The 17,286-nt window shown below is 38.6% G+C and overlaps 1 protein-coding gene across 4 annotated transcripts in view; it reads right to left on the reverse strand.

The window, feature by feature from the left end:
- The window catches only part of WDR7 (WD repeat domain 7), a 372,789-nt gene that overhangs the window by 87,946 nt on the left and 267,557 nt on the right, over nt 1-17,286 (reverse strand). For all 4 annotated transcript variants that reach the window (XM_003926047.4, XM_003926046.4, XM_074383362.1 and 1 more), the window contains 3 exons: nt 5,497-5,614; nt 2,619-2,768; nt 1,917-1,999 (listed from right to left, as the gene is read on the reverse strand). In XM_003926047.4, coding sequence (XP_003926096.1) covers nt 1,917-1,999; nt 2,619-2,768; nt 5,497-5,614 — 351 coding nt within the window. The remainder of the gene's footprint in view (nt 1-1,916; nt 2,000-2,618; nt 2,769-5,496; nt 5,615-17,286) is intronic.

Consider the following 17,286-nt stretch of genomic DNA (forward strand, 5'->3'; position numbering starts at 1 on the left):
TGCCTTCTCCTTCATGAAACTTTCTCAGATTCCCATACCCAGAATTAAGCACTCCATTTATTGCCTACCTCAGTCCCTGGTATGTAATTCTATGCTAGCATAGGACACGGAAGCTGGAGTCATCTGTCTGTATAATTACCTTCCCTATTAGACTTCATGCCCTGTGAGGATATCATCTTATTCATCACTGTTTCCCCAGGCCTGGCTAGTACTTGATACACAATAGGTGTTCAATAAATGTTATTAAATTAATAAACAAAATACAATTGCTTTCTGCCAAATCAGAAAAAAAATTTATACTAAGCCTTCAGTTAAGTCACATGCCTCCTTAGCATTCTAGCAAGACCCTAACTCTTCAGTGACCACACAATAGCAAACTAAAGTGGATACACAACAGACTAAGGTGGTTTTAGGGACTGAGGACATGGCTTGTGGAGGAGACAGCCTTCTAGCAAAGGGGGAAAAAGAGATCCTTCAAACACTGAGCACTTTTATATTAACTCCAGGAAGCTTCTTTACGTGCCAGTGGCTGGTGCTGTAAGGAGCACTGTTAACAATCAGTAAGATAAGCCCTAATAAAACTGTTTCCTCATCACCTCCAGGAAGTGACAGGCAAAAGTATATTTTCACTTAGAAATTGCCATAAAAAACAATCGACCAGGAAAATAACAACTACTTGTATTCTTAAAATCAATTAATTGTGTGAAAGATTTAATATATACAATTCTTAATAAGACCATAAACCAAACACAGGGTATAATGTTAAAACACGGCTGTACTCTAATTTGCTGAACCCCTATCATAAGAAAATCTGCAACTGTAGACATGTGTGCTATAGTATAATCTTTTTAAAAATTTGTGTTTATGTTTTTAAATTTTGGGATGCATGAATCAGAAACTCCAAAATAAAGAGACTAGGATACTAGGTCTATTTAAATATAGAAAAAGATATGCAAAGGTTCAGAGTACAATCAATTCAGCAAATACGTGCTGAAATACGTTTGCATAGTAGGTAATGCCATTGGTCTCAGGAAACCTCTAGGCTGAAATAAAGCATTCCACTACAATGTATTTATAAAAATGAGCAAAAATAGAGTATCATTGATCTTGTCTTAAAAAGGAAAATGTTATATAACTATGAATAACTGGTTGTTCTGTTTTCTACAAAAACAATTATCTTCAATAGATTTAAATACTATTTCTACAGACTGCATGAAGATAAAACACTTTTTTAACAAGAATGTACCTCAATCTATAAACATTTTGAGAACCAAGTTTAAAATGGCTTTGAAAGAAAAATAAACATAACGTTACTACATTTTGGCTCTAAAAAACCCTTTATGCCATAATAAGTATATGCTATATGATTATTAAATTACATATATACAATTCTTAAAGTTACGCTTAACAAATGCAATATTGTCCATAAATTTTTAACTTTTTTTGGCTTCTTTTCCTGCATTCACGTAAGAAAAACATCTATACTTAAGAGAATGTAATGCAAAGACTGGCTTTTGTATTAGAAATAAACTTTATCAGTGAAAACATGGCATAAAGATGTCTGCTGGCTAAAAAGAACATTTTCTTTCCACAGCCAGAAGCTTCCTAACTCAATTTTGTAATGTAAATAATAATTAGAGTAATGAATATAAGAACACAGACGCACTCAATGAATGTTCTTACTCATTTTTTCTAAGGTTTGAGCAAAATATCTTCATCACCCAATTAAACAGCCCACTCTACTATATTTTTGTTTTTGACTATAATCTGCCTCTATGGTCTTAGAAAGTAAGCAGGCATTAATTAATAAATAACTAGATTGCTAATTGATCAAGACTACTAACCATGCCAAAACTTTTTAAAATTATTTGTTACTGAAAATTATTTATTTCACATGCTATTGAAGGCTTCTTTACCTGCAGATGGCTGGGAAACATTCTTGAAGACCTTTCTTTTTAACTAAAGATCCTTCAAGGCAGTACATAATGATGTCCATAACCTTTTATAGAAAAGAACAGATTTAAAATTAATTTCCAATACTTAATTTTCCAAAATGTACATGATTAACTAAGGCCTCATTTGCCAGTAAAAAGTCTATATAGCTTGATTTAAGTATTTAAAATAAAAACAAAAGTAATTTAAATCATGTGTATACTACAGCCTCTCCTTTCTCTTATCTGTGAAAAGAAATTGAAAGGACAGTGCAATAAAATAAAGACAACAGACTTGTTTAAAGTCAATTCATATTTATGTATATAATAGGTAGCTTTATTCAACACATTATATATTTTATTTATAATGAAAGATGTCAAAGGGAACATAACCTTTACATGTTACTCTAATACAGACCAATTCCATGTGAATGGTGAATGAACATGAAAATTGGTTTTTAAGGAAATTTAAATAAGGCTTCCAGAAATGGTACAATAATTTTGGTTCTCTCTCTCTCTCTCTCATACACACACACACACACACACACACACACACACACACACACACAACACACACACACTCCATCTCTTTCAGAGATGCTGGAAATAAAGACACTGATTTATATTACTTGACTGGAATAATTAATTTAGATTGCTGACATATTGTTTAAAACAGGATATTCTTACCTCCACAAGAAGATCTACAACATCCGTAGGCATCTTTTCAATAAGAATTTCAATGACTCTGAGAATTTCCCCTTTAGCTCGTGCGAGAGTTGTAGTGTGCATATTCTGCTGTGATTGGGTATTTGCTGCAAGAGCCGTATGTCTGTGTACCTACAAAACATTTCTATGCTGTAGATATGATTGACACTGATATAGTTTTACATTTCTAGCCATGGTTTATTTTTCATTTTCTAATACTGTAGAAAAAAAATAAACAAAAGTAAACTTCTTGGGGGTGAGTCAGAATATATTTTGGCTGCAAAAACAATACTTAGTATAATAAAAACCCAATTAGGTATTGTCTAATAAAATTCTGTAAGTTCCTAAACATTCTATGAGACGTTACTACAACACTGCCATAACATTTTTAAAAAGAAACATATTGAAGACTTGTGAATTTGGTACATATGGAACTGAGATAGACAGAAGTTAGGAGATGCCCAGGAACTAAGAGATACGATCCTTGCTCTCAAGTAATGATAGTGCAGCTGACCCTCGAACAACATGGTTTGAGATGCATGACTCTGCTTATACTCAGATTTTCTTTTGCCTCTGGCTCTGAGACAGCAGAACCAATCCCATCTCTTCCTTCAGCCTGCTCAGTGTGGAGATGACAAGGATGAACACCTTTATGATGATCCACTTCCACTTAATGAATAGGACATTTCCTTATGAGTGGCTTACTTTATTGTAAGAATACAGTATGTAATATATATAACATAAAAAATGTATTGTTTATGGTGTCAGTAAGACTTCTGGTCAACAGTGGGCGTTGTAACAGTAGTTCAGCCTTGGAGCAGTCAAACGTTATTTGTGGGTTTTTGACTGCCGGGGGGATTGGTTCCCCTAACTCCCTTACCGTTTGAGAATCAACTGCAAATAATACTTTAACCGCACTCACTGTGTCCCATAAATTATTCTAAGTGCTTTATAATTGAGTTGGGACATCAAAATGAACATGCCTTCAAAAACAATGAGCATGGCAAATAATGTAAATTCAGTGTGATTTTCCCTATACAATTGCAAGCTTTATAGTTCAGAGGAGAAAGAATATTAACAGGCTGTGGGCTGGCCTGGGAAGAGCCATGGAATAGAAGGCATAGAAATGGAGTAGGGGTCAGGGATAATAGTAAGAAATACTTTAGTGTTTCACTCTAATATTCTAAGATTGAACAGTGAGGTGGAAAACTTGTGTGTTTTGTTTCATTCATTTAATATTTACAGACCAGGTTTCACTTCACTATGTTGCCCAGGCTAGACTCAAACTCCTAGGCTCAAGCGATCCTCCTGCCTCAGCCTCCCAAATAGCTAGGACTACAGGCACATGCCACAGCACGAGGCTGAAAACTTGTTTTTAAAAGGTAATAAATGTGAACTGTTATTTTTAAATTACCTTTCCAACCAAAAGCTGGAGTAGAATGAATTCAAAGCATGGGTATTCTAACAGTTCATTAAAAAAAATACTCATATGTAAATGGTGTAAAAGTTTGAAAACACAATTAATACAAGGACCTGTCAACACTAATGTGAGGCTTATTCAGTATATTTGATATTATGACTTGTAGATATTCCACTGATGGGAAAAACTGGTTTAAAAAAAAACTTCCAAGACTAATAAAATTGTCCATTTGTACCCACATACATATCCGCCCATTATGTATAACTATATAATACCTACAGAATACATAAATACATATATGTGTATATTTGAATCTAGCTATATTTTAAATCTAGTGGAACCTTACTAGAACACTATGCACTATTAGAAAAATGCACAAAATAATTGGCATTCAAGTCTTTACCTGTGACAAGTAATAGGAAGAACAATTAGCAAGTTTATGACTTACATTTTTTGTTTACAGCTGGAGAGCCAGTGCTAAATAAGTTTAGTTTTGATTACAAGTAGGTACTTAGATGTGAAATACGTGAACACCCTTAGTCTACAAATTTATTTTAGATATGAATTGAAAGCCTCAATGCCTCATATAAGCCTATACAAACTGCTATTAGGACGTTCTTTCCTTCCCTCCCAGTTACGGCACAAATATTTACAGCATGCCCATTAAGGATAGCTCTGGGGCAGACATAGGCCCAATAGGTTTCAGTTTATCTGAGCAGACTCAGAGGTACTTATTTAGTATTTTAAAAATTCATCATAGCTACAGGAAAAGCAACTCAAAGACAGCCCATACCCTGTGGACACTGAGTCTGCACATTATTCATGCTGAAGCAGAATCAACCTTAAAAAATATTTAAGAGCTGATCACCCTTTCCTTTTCCTCCTCCTCCTAAGACCTACAGGAAAGTTCCCATAATTGGCTCATTGTTCTTTACTAGTTTTTCAGTTAGATGTGGGCAATTAGTTTGAACACTAAGAACGTGGGAATCAATTGGCATTCAAGTCTTTATCTGTGACAAGTAATAGGAAAAACAATTAGCAAGTTTATGACTTACATTTTTTGTTTACAGTTGGAGAGCAGTGCTAAGTAAGTTTAGTTTTGATTACAAGTAGGTACTTATATGTGAAATACGTGAACACCTTTACTGTATGACTTTTCATATGCCTGCTGTAATTCAGATTGAAAAATGACTGTCAAATATTTACAAGTGAATTAAGCTGGAGAACAGAAATGAATACAGAAGCACAAGTAATGAAGGCACCACACCGTGGAATTCGGTGTGCAACACACAGACACGTGTTCATTTCAGTACTAAATTATTAACTTGCGTTGTTCTACAACAAACGGGAAAGATGATTTGTGGATACGAACCCTCAGCTTACAGTATCAAATAATTCCTCTAAATGAGAAGACGGAGCGTATTGAGAAGTTTCGCTCACCTCTTTGGCTATGGTGGTGATGAAGGCGGGTGGTCTGGCGGTGGCAATGAGCGAGAGGGCATGCCTCGCAGAGCGGGCCGAGTCAGCTGCTGGGCTCAGAGGCAGCCCCATTGTGATGCTAAACAGGGATCAGAAAAAAGGAAAAAAAGAAAAGCAGCATTAGAAATATAGACTGAAAAGATTAGACACAGCTTATAATGTCAGTTCAAGGTCAATGGGAGCACTCAAACAGTTAGAATATAATGGACTTGCAACAATGGACGGTGATTAGGAGTCAGGGTGTTCTGGCATCAAATACAGAATGGAATAATTAACCGTGAAGATTGAAAACAGTATGTGCATCTGTCCAAAGTGTTAAAAACGCCTTGTTAACAAATTATCAAGAACTAGTACTGAATACATATCGCAAAGCTCAGAACGAGGTAAGAACAAACATCATGCTGGCTATTTTCAAATGTTTCCTAAAAATAGTTAATCAGTTATTTATAAGGACTTATTGAGACTGGATCTAAGGCTGTATATCTGAAGGCAAAATTCACTTCTGTCTCTAAAACTGTCACAAGTACTGAGAATAACAAAATTATTTTTCATTTGAAATATTTTTAGTACTGCTAGTTTACCCCAGTTTAGTACTTTTAGAACCAATCTACGAAACAGCATACTTCACCAACAGTTATATAGTACTGATGCCAAAAATTCTACTACCTGATCCTAATTCTGTTTATATAAAGAAGAGGTGGCACAATGTCGTCCAGGCTATTTGTAAGACACTGCACACAATGAAATAAATCTTCACAAACTGTGAGAATCACATGGTCATGATAGGAGAGTGATGCTATATTCACTCTCCACCTCTACTACATGAAAATATAAATATCCTTTTTTCTAAGCTTCCTTTATATTATACATAATCCACTGTGAATATCAAGACTCTTTTATCAAAATGTGGCGTGTGATCTGCCCATTAACTGTATACAAGTATTTTGTTATTCAGTATAGGATACAATTATAGTTTCCTGAGTTAACTATTTTTATATTTAGATATGTATATGAAGACACATTAATATTTATCCTACTCCAATTAAATGAGTCTATTTGCTTTATGTATAAATTGGATTGTTTTTACTAAAAATTCTCAAGAAGTTACAGGTATTCCCATAATTGATCTAAGAAGCATTATTTTAACTTGTAGCTGAAAATAAAAATTACGCAGGCATCCTCATTATTGTTAAGGAAAATTCTGCTTATAAGTCTTTGCGACTGTTACACTGCTTCAATCTCTGATAGTATAACTGTCTCTCTTCTTTTTTTCATGCCGCGGGTAGAGACGAAGCAGGGGCTCAGAGGAGAGGGGTATGGACAGTTTTCCTTTGATATTTAACACTAAAAAGAAAGATGTGAGCTGAGAGAACACACACACATACTGAACAATACACAAGCAGAAAGCATCGGTAGGCTTCTCCCCATCTCCCTGCTGTTGAAGAGCCCGATGTGCTTGGGTCCCAGTAGGAATTGCAAAGAGGTGTTTTGTGGGAAAGCAAGATAGGCAGTTGGCCAGTTTCTTTTCTGGATTAAACTTGGCTAATTGCAAGTTCAGTGAAAGAAATGTTTACTATGTGAGTAGTGCTGGGGCTAGGCTGCTTAATACTTATTGTAAAATTCAGATTATAAACCCAAATTTTAAGTCAAGTTTTAAACAATTCAAAAGCCAATTAAACTTTGTAGATACCCTGTGATGCTTCCTTTCATAAATCAATATGGATGAATAGGGATTGATGGTACTGAAAGGCTATAAAAAATCAAAATGTTACATTAATTGAATAATTCTAAACAAAATATAATAAAATTTGGTAAGATCAATAAAACCATAGAATACTGGCGTTGGGAAAGGTTTCCCAGGCAACATCCCTGACAAGCAGTCAGCCAGGGAAAGGAATGTCCATTTCCCAGGTGGCCCATCCTAGATCTGGAAGGCATGCTACAGAGGAAGAAGAACTGGGTACAGAGCCCAAGGTCTAGGTTGGAAGCCAGGCTTTCTCAGTTATTTCATGCCCTTTGCATTTGCTCCAGAATGTCCCTAGGATGCAGCTATTTACAAGTGAGAAGTGGGGTCCGAGAAGTTAAGTGAGGGGCTAGGTAGTTGTGTGATGCCTTTCAGGACAGCGAACCTTTGCAGAAAATACAGGGGGGAGGAGCGTGATCATATTGTGGTTACTCGGATTACTGAATCAGTCATGTGACTAAACTCGGTGGCTTTGGATGAATGGCTAGATTGCATTTCTGAGAGAAGATTTTAGTGATATACTTGGCCTTCAGCTGTTTTATTCGATGTAATAATGGTTTGAATGAAGATACAGGATGCAGTTATCAATTGGAGTGGTTATATAAAGTTGTAAGAGAGAGCAGCCATATTATATAATAGAACTAAGATCTACAAAGTCATCAAAAAGATCAGACTCAGCTAAGTAAGTCGTACGTGTCGGTATAAAACTGACCAACTTCACAAGTGTGGGATTGGTAATACACTGCTGAACCACGCTTGTGAACTACTGACGGTTGCATCTGAAATGTAAATGTGTATGGTAGCGATCCGGCTGCCCAGTGAGCTAGGGTGTGTCCTGAGAAATACAGTAATCGGGAAGGTGTTACTCCTGCTGTAGTTCACGGCTCTGGGCGCCTGTCTACCCTCCCGTGGATATACTGCTCTTCAGGGACTAAAGGAAGGGTCTGGCTTCTGCAGGACAAGAGTTAAAGTGTTCTCCTAGAGTCCAGAGAAGTCCAGTCCATCCCCAGCTGTGTGCTGCTGGGACCCCTTGCTATTGGAATCCAACATAAGCAGGACTGTCGCAAATTCATCATTATTTCTAAGTTCTCACTTCCATCCCTTCTCTGGTTCTTTTCACGGAAGAGAAATGTTTAGTGAGAAGCTAAGAGAGGGAGGGACACACACACACACACACACACACACACACACACACACACAGAAAAAATACAAACGTGTGTGCACCTGAGTGTGAGAGTGGTCAGCTGACAGACTCAGGGCTCATGCCATAGTGACAAGCGGATACTTTCCTCTCACCCTTATTCTGTGCCCTGTGGCCACTCTACACTGCATCTATAACTGTAAAATGGGTATATTAAGATACTGACTTCACAGCACTGACAAGAAGACTAAATGAGGTAACGAATACAAAAATATCCAGCCCTGCCAGGTCCTAGAGTTTATGTACAATCAATGCTGCTTCTGACCAAAGATGCTTCTCATAAAAAGCAGCCAAGTGAAGGGAAAATGAGATCAACTCCCAGCAGGTCACTGCTTCAAGCCAAAAGGCCCTAGCCACACATCATCCTTCCCCTATGTCAACCAATGACCTTACAAATTTGGGGGAATCAGCAAACGTCTTACAGTAAGAAAAATGATAAAGGTTGGCGCTGGGTGGTGGGTCTAGAAGGGAAGCTATAGGGTAAGGGGGAAGGAAGTAAATCAAAGACATGTGAAGCTACTGCCCACTGAGTTCACTGGAAGCTGGAAAAGCCAGCACTTTGCAGAGGCATTAGTGTGCGCTCCTGAGTGATTCCCTCCATTGGTGTTTGGCGGTCTGGGCGCAGGACTGCAGACGTGGATAGTTCCACAGCTCTGAGGCCAGGGCTCTGCAGAGACCTGGAGGGTGTGGCACCCACAATGCAAAAGTTGGGGGCTGTGTGAGAGTAGAGAGGTGGTCAAGGCATAAGGAGAAACCTTGTATCCCTCCTCTAGTCTACTCAATTCACCATCATCAGTCATCTTCCCAAAGCATCAACTTTATTTCCTGGTTGCCCTACTTAAAAGTAACCTCTACCACCTCTAGGAAAAACTCTAAACACCACGGCTTGAGATTCTAGGCCCTCCATAATCTAGTCCCCTAATTTTCAACTCACTCTTTTCAACACCAATGCTCCAGAAGTCAGGCTAATTTCCAAGTTGGTCCCTAAAGGTCTGTTCCTTTATTTTACTCCGGTATTTTGCTAATGCTTCTCCTCCATCCCTTTCCCCATTGGCGCAGTCTCCTCCCTCCCCTCTGTTCAATTCTGGTCTCCCCACATGGTATTCTCTAACTACACTGATTGATTTCTACTGAAACAAAAACAATCAACAACAAACCCCATTTATTCCAGACTCTTAATACTAAATCACATTCTGCCAGGCCTTATGAATTAGTTTTGGATTATGAACGCCGTACAGATTGGAAACACGCTGGCCAATTCTGTGTACCTCCCCAAAGTGCCCACTACAGCCCTTGGACATGGTGGTAGCTCCATAGTTACGCACTAAGTGAAGTAGCTGGCAAATTCAGCAGGAGAAAAAAAAAATCACTTAAGCCAGTTATTGGACTGAATTGACCAGGCAATGAAGTCAAAGTAATTGATCTGGTAGTCCCAACAGATGAAGTCTAATTCTACATGTAGCAGTCTTTAAAGTCAAGAACACATTGTCTGTGTGATATAATTTAATGTGGGATTCTATGGGAATGAAGAAGGATCATACTATCAGAGGTTTGACATTAAAAGAGTGCTAGCCTTATTCTGGAATCTGCATGTAAACATGGAATGCACTCTTTTCATCTGATCCCACCTATCTGGCTATTACGTGAATCATCTGTTACACAGGTTTACAGGATGGGTCTTTGGTTTCAGTCTTTATTCTAAAAAAAGAGGACATGACAGACTCTCTGTTTCACTCAGCATCTCACTATACACACCCAATATGAAATATCAGAGGTGATGGATATTACAAATAAAAAATACGAATGGAACAATAGTCTACACAGGCTGAGCTCCTTCTTTACCGGACTGCTCACTAATCCTGTTCTAAAGCTCACTCCATCACGGTAAAAGCATTTCAAAAGTTACATGTAATTATACTTCAGTTAAATGTTACGATCTAAAATTGTCAGACTTTATCATCTGTCAAATTAAGAAACAGTGTATGGGAATATTCCAGGGGGGCAGGTAGGGGAGACACATATACTTTCATTGAATAACCTGCAAATTTTTGTCAATAGTAATGGGGTAATGAAAACAGTCCCCCACAAAAACAAAGACTACTAAAATGAGTTTGAAAATGCATACTTAATGTATAGTAACTGGGATTCCCATTTCTTTCCTTCCTGGCTAAACAGGCATATTAGTATTTGTCGTCAATTTAACAAGACATCTTCAATTCTTCTGTCATGTTGTACCTTTATTTCATAACTTACTGGTGGCATTAATTTCCTAAGTTCAAAGGTGGCAATTCCTCCCTCAAATGTGTATCTTTAAGATCTATTTCCTATATGCTAAATACAGTTACAGTGAATAAAAACTATGCTAATAGGATTTACTTATATGGCTTCCTCAGATTATAAATTTTCTGTTAAGAATAAATGTCACAGAAACAGGAAAAATATGAATAGCTTAAATACGGAATCCTAAAGCATCTTAGTGTGTGTATGATGTGTTTCTTTCTCCACTCCTCACCCCCAAAATTTAAGAATGGTTGAGATTTGAGTTAGCTTATAAAAAATGTTTTTCTCCAATTCTATGTAGTCCAAAAAGAATCCTTCTAATGTATGGTGCTTATCTGTGTGTCATCAAAGCACGTGTGGTTTCCAGTGACTTTATGTTTCTCTCTGAATGTTTGGTAAACTGTGATGATCCCAGAAAAGCAATTGGCAGTCTGTAATTCACTAATGTGCCTCAGCTGTGGCAGTGTGCAAAGACCGCCCGGCCCCTCCAGTGGCTGGGCCCGCACTGCTCCACCGTTATCTTTCAGAGTAAAGGCCCTGCCACGTGAACGAGGCAAATGGATCGAAATCACAGACCACAACCAAGAAAGATGAAAGTCTAGCCTTCCAAGAGCACAAGAATTTTTTCCTGCTTCTTTGTAAAGTGGGATTTTCTGCTGTTTCTAACATTTTATCAATCAATATGTACATAACCATGCTGATCTAACAAATTTATGAATGCATAAAAAGAATAATACTGTATGTTTCTACTTTTCTCACAATTAGCTGGGGATGGCTCAATCTATGATTTCAATGAAGTGCGGCCTCAATTTTCCCTTAAACAGTTAATCATGAATGAACAGTCAATACCCATTATTTAAAAAACTTCCTCATGTAAGGTTTTGCCTGTGAATCACTCACCTTATTAAGGGTGGCATAACCATACGGTACAGGAGCTGAAAGATGGGAGTTGGGAAACCTGAGTGACAGTCTTGGCTTTTAGAGCACCACTATAACCTCGCCCAAGTTGTTTAATCTGTCCAAACCTTAGTTTTACTTAATAGCACATTGAGGGTATTAGATCAGATGATGCTGAAGAAGATTTTCATCTCTAAAATGAAAATCTTTAAATCCCATGACTTTAGTCAACATTTATTGTGTGCAAATCACTTGCCGAAGGTTATACATAAATAAGAACAAACACATACTACATGGCAAGCACTCAGGAGTTTGCTGGTATGTAAATAACGCTTTTACCTTCTAGAAGGTATAAAATCTTTGATGAAAATAATTTTTTTTTTTGAGACAGGGTTTTGCTCTGTTGCCCAGGCTGGAATACAGTAGTGAGATTATAGCTTCTGCAGCCTCAACCTCTTGGGCTCAAGTGATCCTCCTGCCTCAGTCCCCGAGCAGCTGGAACTACAGGAGCATATCACCACACTGACAAATTTTTAAATTTTTTTGTAGAGACAGGATCTCACTATGTTGCCCAGGCTGGTCTCGAACTCTTGGGCTCAAGTGATCCTCCCGCCTCACCCTCCCAAAGTGATGGGATTACAGGTGTGAACCACCATGTCCAGCTGAAAAGAATTCTATTAAACATATTTTAAAATCTAAAGTACACTGAAAATTCTGCTTATGTACTTTAACAAATTGTTTTAATTCTGTGGATGCTAAGATTTGGAATGCAGGATTGCATAGTGTTAGGAGCTTGGTTTTTGGAATAAGCTAGACATGGGTTTGAATCTTATTTTTTTCAGTGACTACAGTGTTACTCTGGACAAGAGGCAGCATCTCTCTCTCTTTCTCAGATTCATTTGTTTTCTCATCTGTAGAATGGGAATGATAATGCCTATTTCTTGAACTTCTCTATAGGAAGATGAGGACACTGGAGATATGAATAGCACAGTAGCTCTTAGGTAGTAAGCATTCAACAGGAAAACTGCATCCCAGACCTCTATATCCCTGCATAAGGATAGCTATGGGATAGGTGCTAAAAAGCGAAGAAAAAATTCACTACAACTATCTTCATAAAGTAAAAGGTATACCAATCCTTTCTCTGACCCTAATCTATTCCCCTGAGATAACTGGGAAGGAAATTATGTTTGGGATTTATTTATTTATTTAGAGACACGGTCTGGTTCTGTCACCCAGGCTGTAGTATAGTGGTGCAATCACCACTCACTGTAGCCTTGGCCTCCCAGGCTCAAGCGATCCTTCCTCCTCAGCCTCCCAAGTAGAGTGACTACAGGTGCATGGCACCATGCTTTGTAGAGATGGGGTCTCGCTATGTTACCCAGCCTGTTTTCAAACTCCTGAGCTCAAGCAGTCCTCCCACCTCAACCTCCTAAAGTGCTACAATTATAGGTAAGAGCCTCCATGCTCAGCCACTATGTTTGGGTTTTACATGGGAGAAACCCAGTTTAAGTTCTGCAAGGAATTAACAAATAAAATTAGCTAAAAATAGCATTTTCCTCCATTCACCAGATGTTTGAAGGTACCATTCCACACCTTGGCCCGGCACCCTGTGCTTTCCTACCCCTATCCTTTGCGCACCCCTGTCCTTCCCCTCCTTCTCCTCATCATCACTCAAATGACAGATCCAAATGAAACTCCTCCTTGCACCCTTTCTGGTTACCCAGGGTGACTCATTTCACTATGCCTTGAATATCTCACTTTTTACCTTCCTTCTCACTTTGTGTAATGGTTATTTTGAGGCAGATCTTATCTTTCCTGCAAGACTACAACTGTCTTGGAGACAAGATCTTTGGTTCAAATGTACAATTACAGAGAATGCCTAATGCTGTTCCTTTCACATATTAGTTGCTCGATATGCTTGCTTAATTAATAAATAAAATTTCACAAAATATCTGAAAACAGTAGACATCAACTGTAGCTATTTTGATTTCAAAGATGTAAAATTACATATCAAAGTCGTAACCAATTCTGGAAAAAAAAAATTCTATTTTTTTTAAGAGCCGGGTCTCCCTGCTGCCCATGCTGGAGTGCAGAGTTCCATCATGGCTCACTGCAACCTTGAACTTCTTGGCTCAAGCAATCCTTCCCCCTCAGCCTCCTGAGTAACTGGGACCACAGGTTTATGTCACATGCCCTGTTAATTTTTTTTTTTTTTTTTTTTTTTTTTGAGATGGAGTCTCCCTCTGTTGGTCAGGCTGGAGTGCAGTGGCGTGATCTCAGGTCACTGTAACCTCTACCTTTTGGTTTCAAACGATTCTCCTGCTTCAGACCCCCGAATAGCTGGGACTACAGGCGCATGCCACCACGCCCAGCTAATTTTTGTATTTTTAGTAGAGATGGGGTTTCACTGGTCAGGCTGGTCTCGAACTTCTAACCTTGTGATCCCCCCGCCTTGGTCTCCCAAAGTACTGGGATTACAGGCATGAGCCACCATGCCATTTTTTTTTTTAAAGAGATAAGGGGGTCTTGTTTTTTGCTCAGGCTGGTCTTAAATTCTTGGGCTCAGGTGATTCTCTCACCTCAAGCTCCCAAGCTTCTGGGATTACAAGCACAAGCCACTGAGCCCAGCCAGAAAATACCCTATTCTTCTCGGGGTATATACAGTGTTTTAGGAGACCCCCTCAGGAGTCAGCTCTGAAGGAGATGCTGGTACATGGGGGAGAGGCAAAAGGTAACTCTGCTATGACATGTGCTCTCCAGATGAGGCAGGGGCTTGACTGGTTACCCCTCCACAAAAATCTTGCCCTCATAAACTCACAAGAATATGAAGATAGTGATCTCACTATAGGGCGTATTCTGAATACCTATTAAACATGGTTCCTTTTAAAAATAGGAAACATTGTCTATGTTTTTTTCTTTTTCAATAAACGTGAACTGAAATTCTAAAAAGCACAGGCCTAACATAAAAGCTTCTTCATAAAGGAAGCTTAACATCACAGACAGAAGCGAGGCGGCTGAGCGCTGTTATTGTGTACACAGTAAATCAGGCACAAAAAGGGGCAGCCCAGGAGGGCAGCACGAGGGTAAGAGCCACGCTTAACCCCCTGCACACATCGCTGCTCAGCTTCCCCCATCTCAGGCCTCGGCAGCCTCTGCCGAGTGTGTCACGGATGTAACAGGCCATTTTCAATCTAAATCTTGTTATAGGTTAATAAGCAAACATTTTCTTGCTTATTATGCAATTTATCATGATGAAAATTACATTGGACTCCTCAAGGCTACATGCTGATACATTCATTTATTCAGAGCTGTGTATAGAAAGTCATACTAATCTTCATGACAGAAAAGGATGTAATAGCAAGATTTAAATTGCCTACTGAAAACTACAGTGTTTGTGTCTGCGGACAAACTACATGTAGATAAGACCTAAGCGTATCTATATGCTTGCTGATACAAGCTTCATGTAAATTTATTTAAAAACAAAAATCAAATAAAATATCAAATACTAACCCTGAACAAAAACCCATCACTTCTCCTCCCGGGCAACAAAACAGAGCATACTACTGAAATTGTGTTTTGATCAGATTTACAAATAAGCTCCAGAATTAAGTCAAAGCAAAATTTTAGAAAATCAAAAAATGTGAATGTTTCTCAAGATGGACCAGGAGAGCTGCAATAACAGAAGCCAGCATGCTGTCACGTGGTGGGTACACACAGCAGCTGCAGCCAAGGGGAGGGCAGAGGTGGAAAAGATGTTCTGGGGGCTTCATGCAAAGGCCAGCTGCCTCGTACTATAGGCGCAGACTCCTGGGCTCAAATTCCCTCCTAATCCCTCAAGTCCATTGAGAACCTTCAGGCCACCTGTATCCAGAAAACCATCCTGCCCACCATTATGCTAAACTGCTCATTCTAGAGTCGGGCAGCTCTTGATCTGCTGAATACAAGGACCTAACAATGGCATTACCACCAATCCTTCTGCCACACAGAAAGCCACTTAATCTCTTAATAAGGGCTCACTATTTGAAGCATTTTGCAAATATAACTCATTTAACATCAACCTTAGGAGACTGGTACTTTAATTAGCCCCAACTTGTAGATGCAGAGAGGTAAAGTAATTTGTTGGAGGGCATGCAGCTAGGGGGACACCAAGGTAAAGTTTAGGATGTATGTATGTAAAGTTTAGGTAGTACGACAGGAGGTAATGGTGGGGGGCAGTGGCTGTTTAGGTTTGAGATGAATGTCCTCTTTCTACCAGTCGTCGTGGGACTTTGGGCTGCAATGCCCGATCTGTAGACAAAGCCACAGAGTTCCATTCTAGCCTTCAGTTGCTTCTCCGGTCTCTACTTCCTGAGCACAGAGCAGTCAGTAGAAAACTACAGACCTAAAGCATGCCACAACCTAACGGAATGGCAAAGCGAAGGACTAAGAACTCTACTTTTTTAACAATGACAAGAATGAAACATCATTCATTGAGACCCACTGGGATGATAAGCTTAAAAGAAATAAAAAAGAAAAAATGAAAAAGAAAAAAAATGTTGACGAGGAAAGTGTTGTAGAGAAAACGGAACTCAAAGAAATGAAAACAGGTGTTCAAATACTTATACACAAATGTTTACAGCAGCTATATTCACAATAGCCAAAAGGTAGAAACACCCCAAATGTCCATCAACAGGTCAATGGATTAACTATATGTGATATAACCATCAATGGAATGTTAATCAGTCATAAAAAGAAACAAAGCATTATTATATGCCACAACATGAATGAACTTGAGACACATCATGTCAGTGAAAGAAGCCAGTCACAAAGGACCACAGTTTGTATGGCTTTGTTTATATGAGAATAGACAAGTTCACAGAGACAGAAAGCAGATGAATGATTGCCAGGGCCTGGTGAAGTGGCAAAAAGGAAGGACTGTTTCATGGGCATGGGGCTTTCATTTAGGGTGACTTCTGTGGGGAATTAAATAGTGGTTAACATTGTACAACACTGTGATTATACTTAATGCCACTGAATTATATACTTTAAGATGGCTACACTGGTAAATTTCATGATATGTGTATTACACACCAAAAGGAAAAAAAAAAAGAGAGAACTCTTTGCAGGAATCAGGAGGCTGAGTTTTCAAACCAACGGTAACCTCCACCACCAGCAGGACCCCCTGCCCCATCAATCCTAGTCAGTTGGTCATGACGTGTGTTTCCCAACTATTTCACTTCAGCAGCTTCCTCAGGTCGTCTTCCTTTTTTAGCACACTCTCTCATCACTGCTTCCCTGGATCACTGCCACCTCCTCATGGCCAGTCTTTTACTGTGTGCAAGTGAAACCTCAATGAGGTTGATTTAAAAACTAATATGAGTGTGGAGGAATAACTCCCCAATTTGGCCATGTATGATAGTTGTAATCATTTCTGATCAAGTATCAACTAATTAATATATGTATCATTTTCCTTATAAACAATATTATACTATTATTAGCAAGTAATACTTCATGGTATAACAAATACAACTGGAAAACTATGTCACATCATTCACTGGCTCAGGGCTAAATCTCAATTGTGTTAAAATTATAGAAACATGCTTCCTTTTCTTTTTTTTTTTTTGATATAGAGTCTCATTATGTCACGTAG

Source organism: Saimiri boliviensis, chromosome 13 (assembly GCF_048565385.1).
Source record: "Saimiri boliviensis isolate mSaiBol1 chromosome 13, mSaiBol1.pri, whole genome shotgun sequence".
NCBI classification, from domain to species: Eukaryota; Metazoa; Chordata; class Mammalia; order Primates; family Cebidae; genus Saimiri; species Saimiri boliviensis.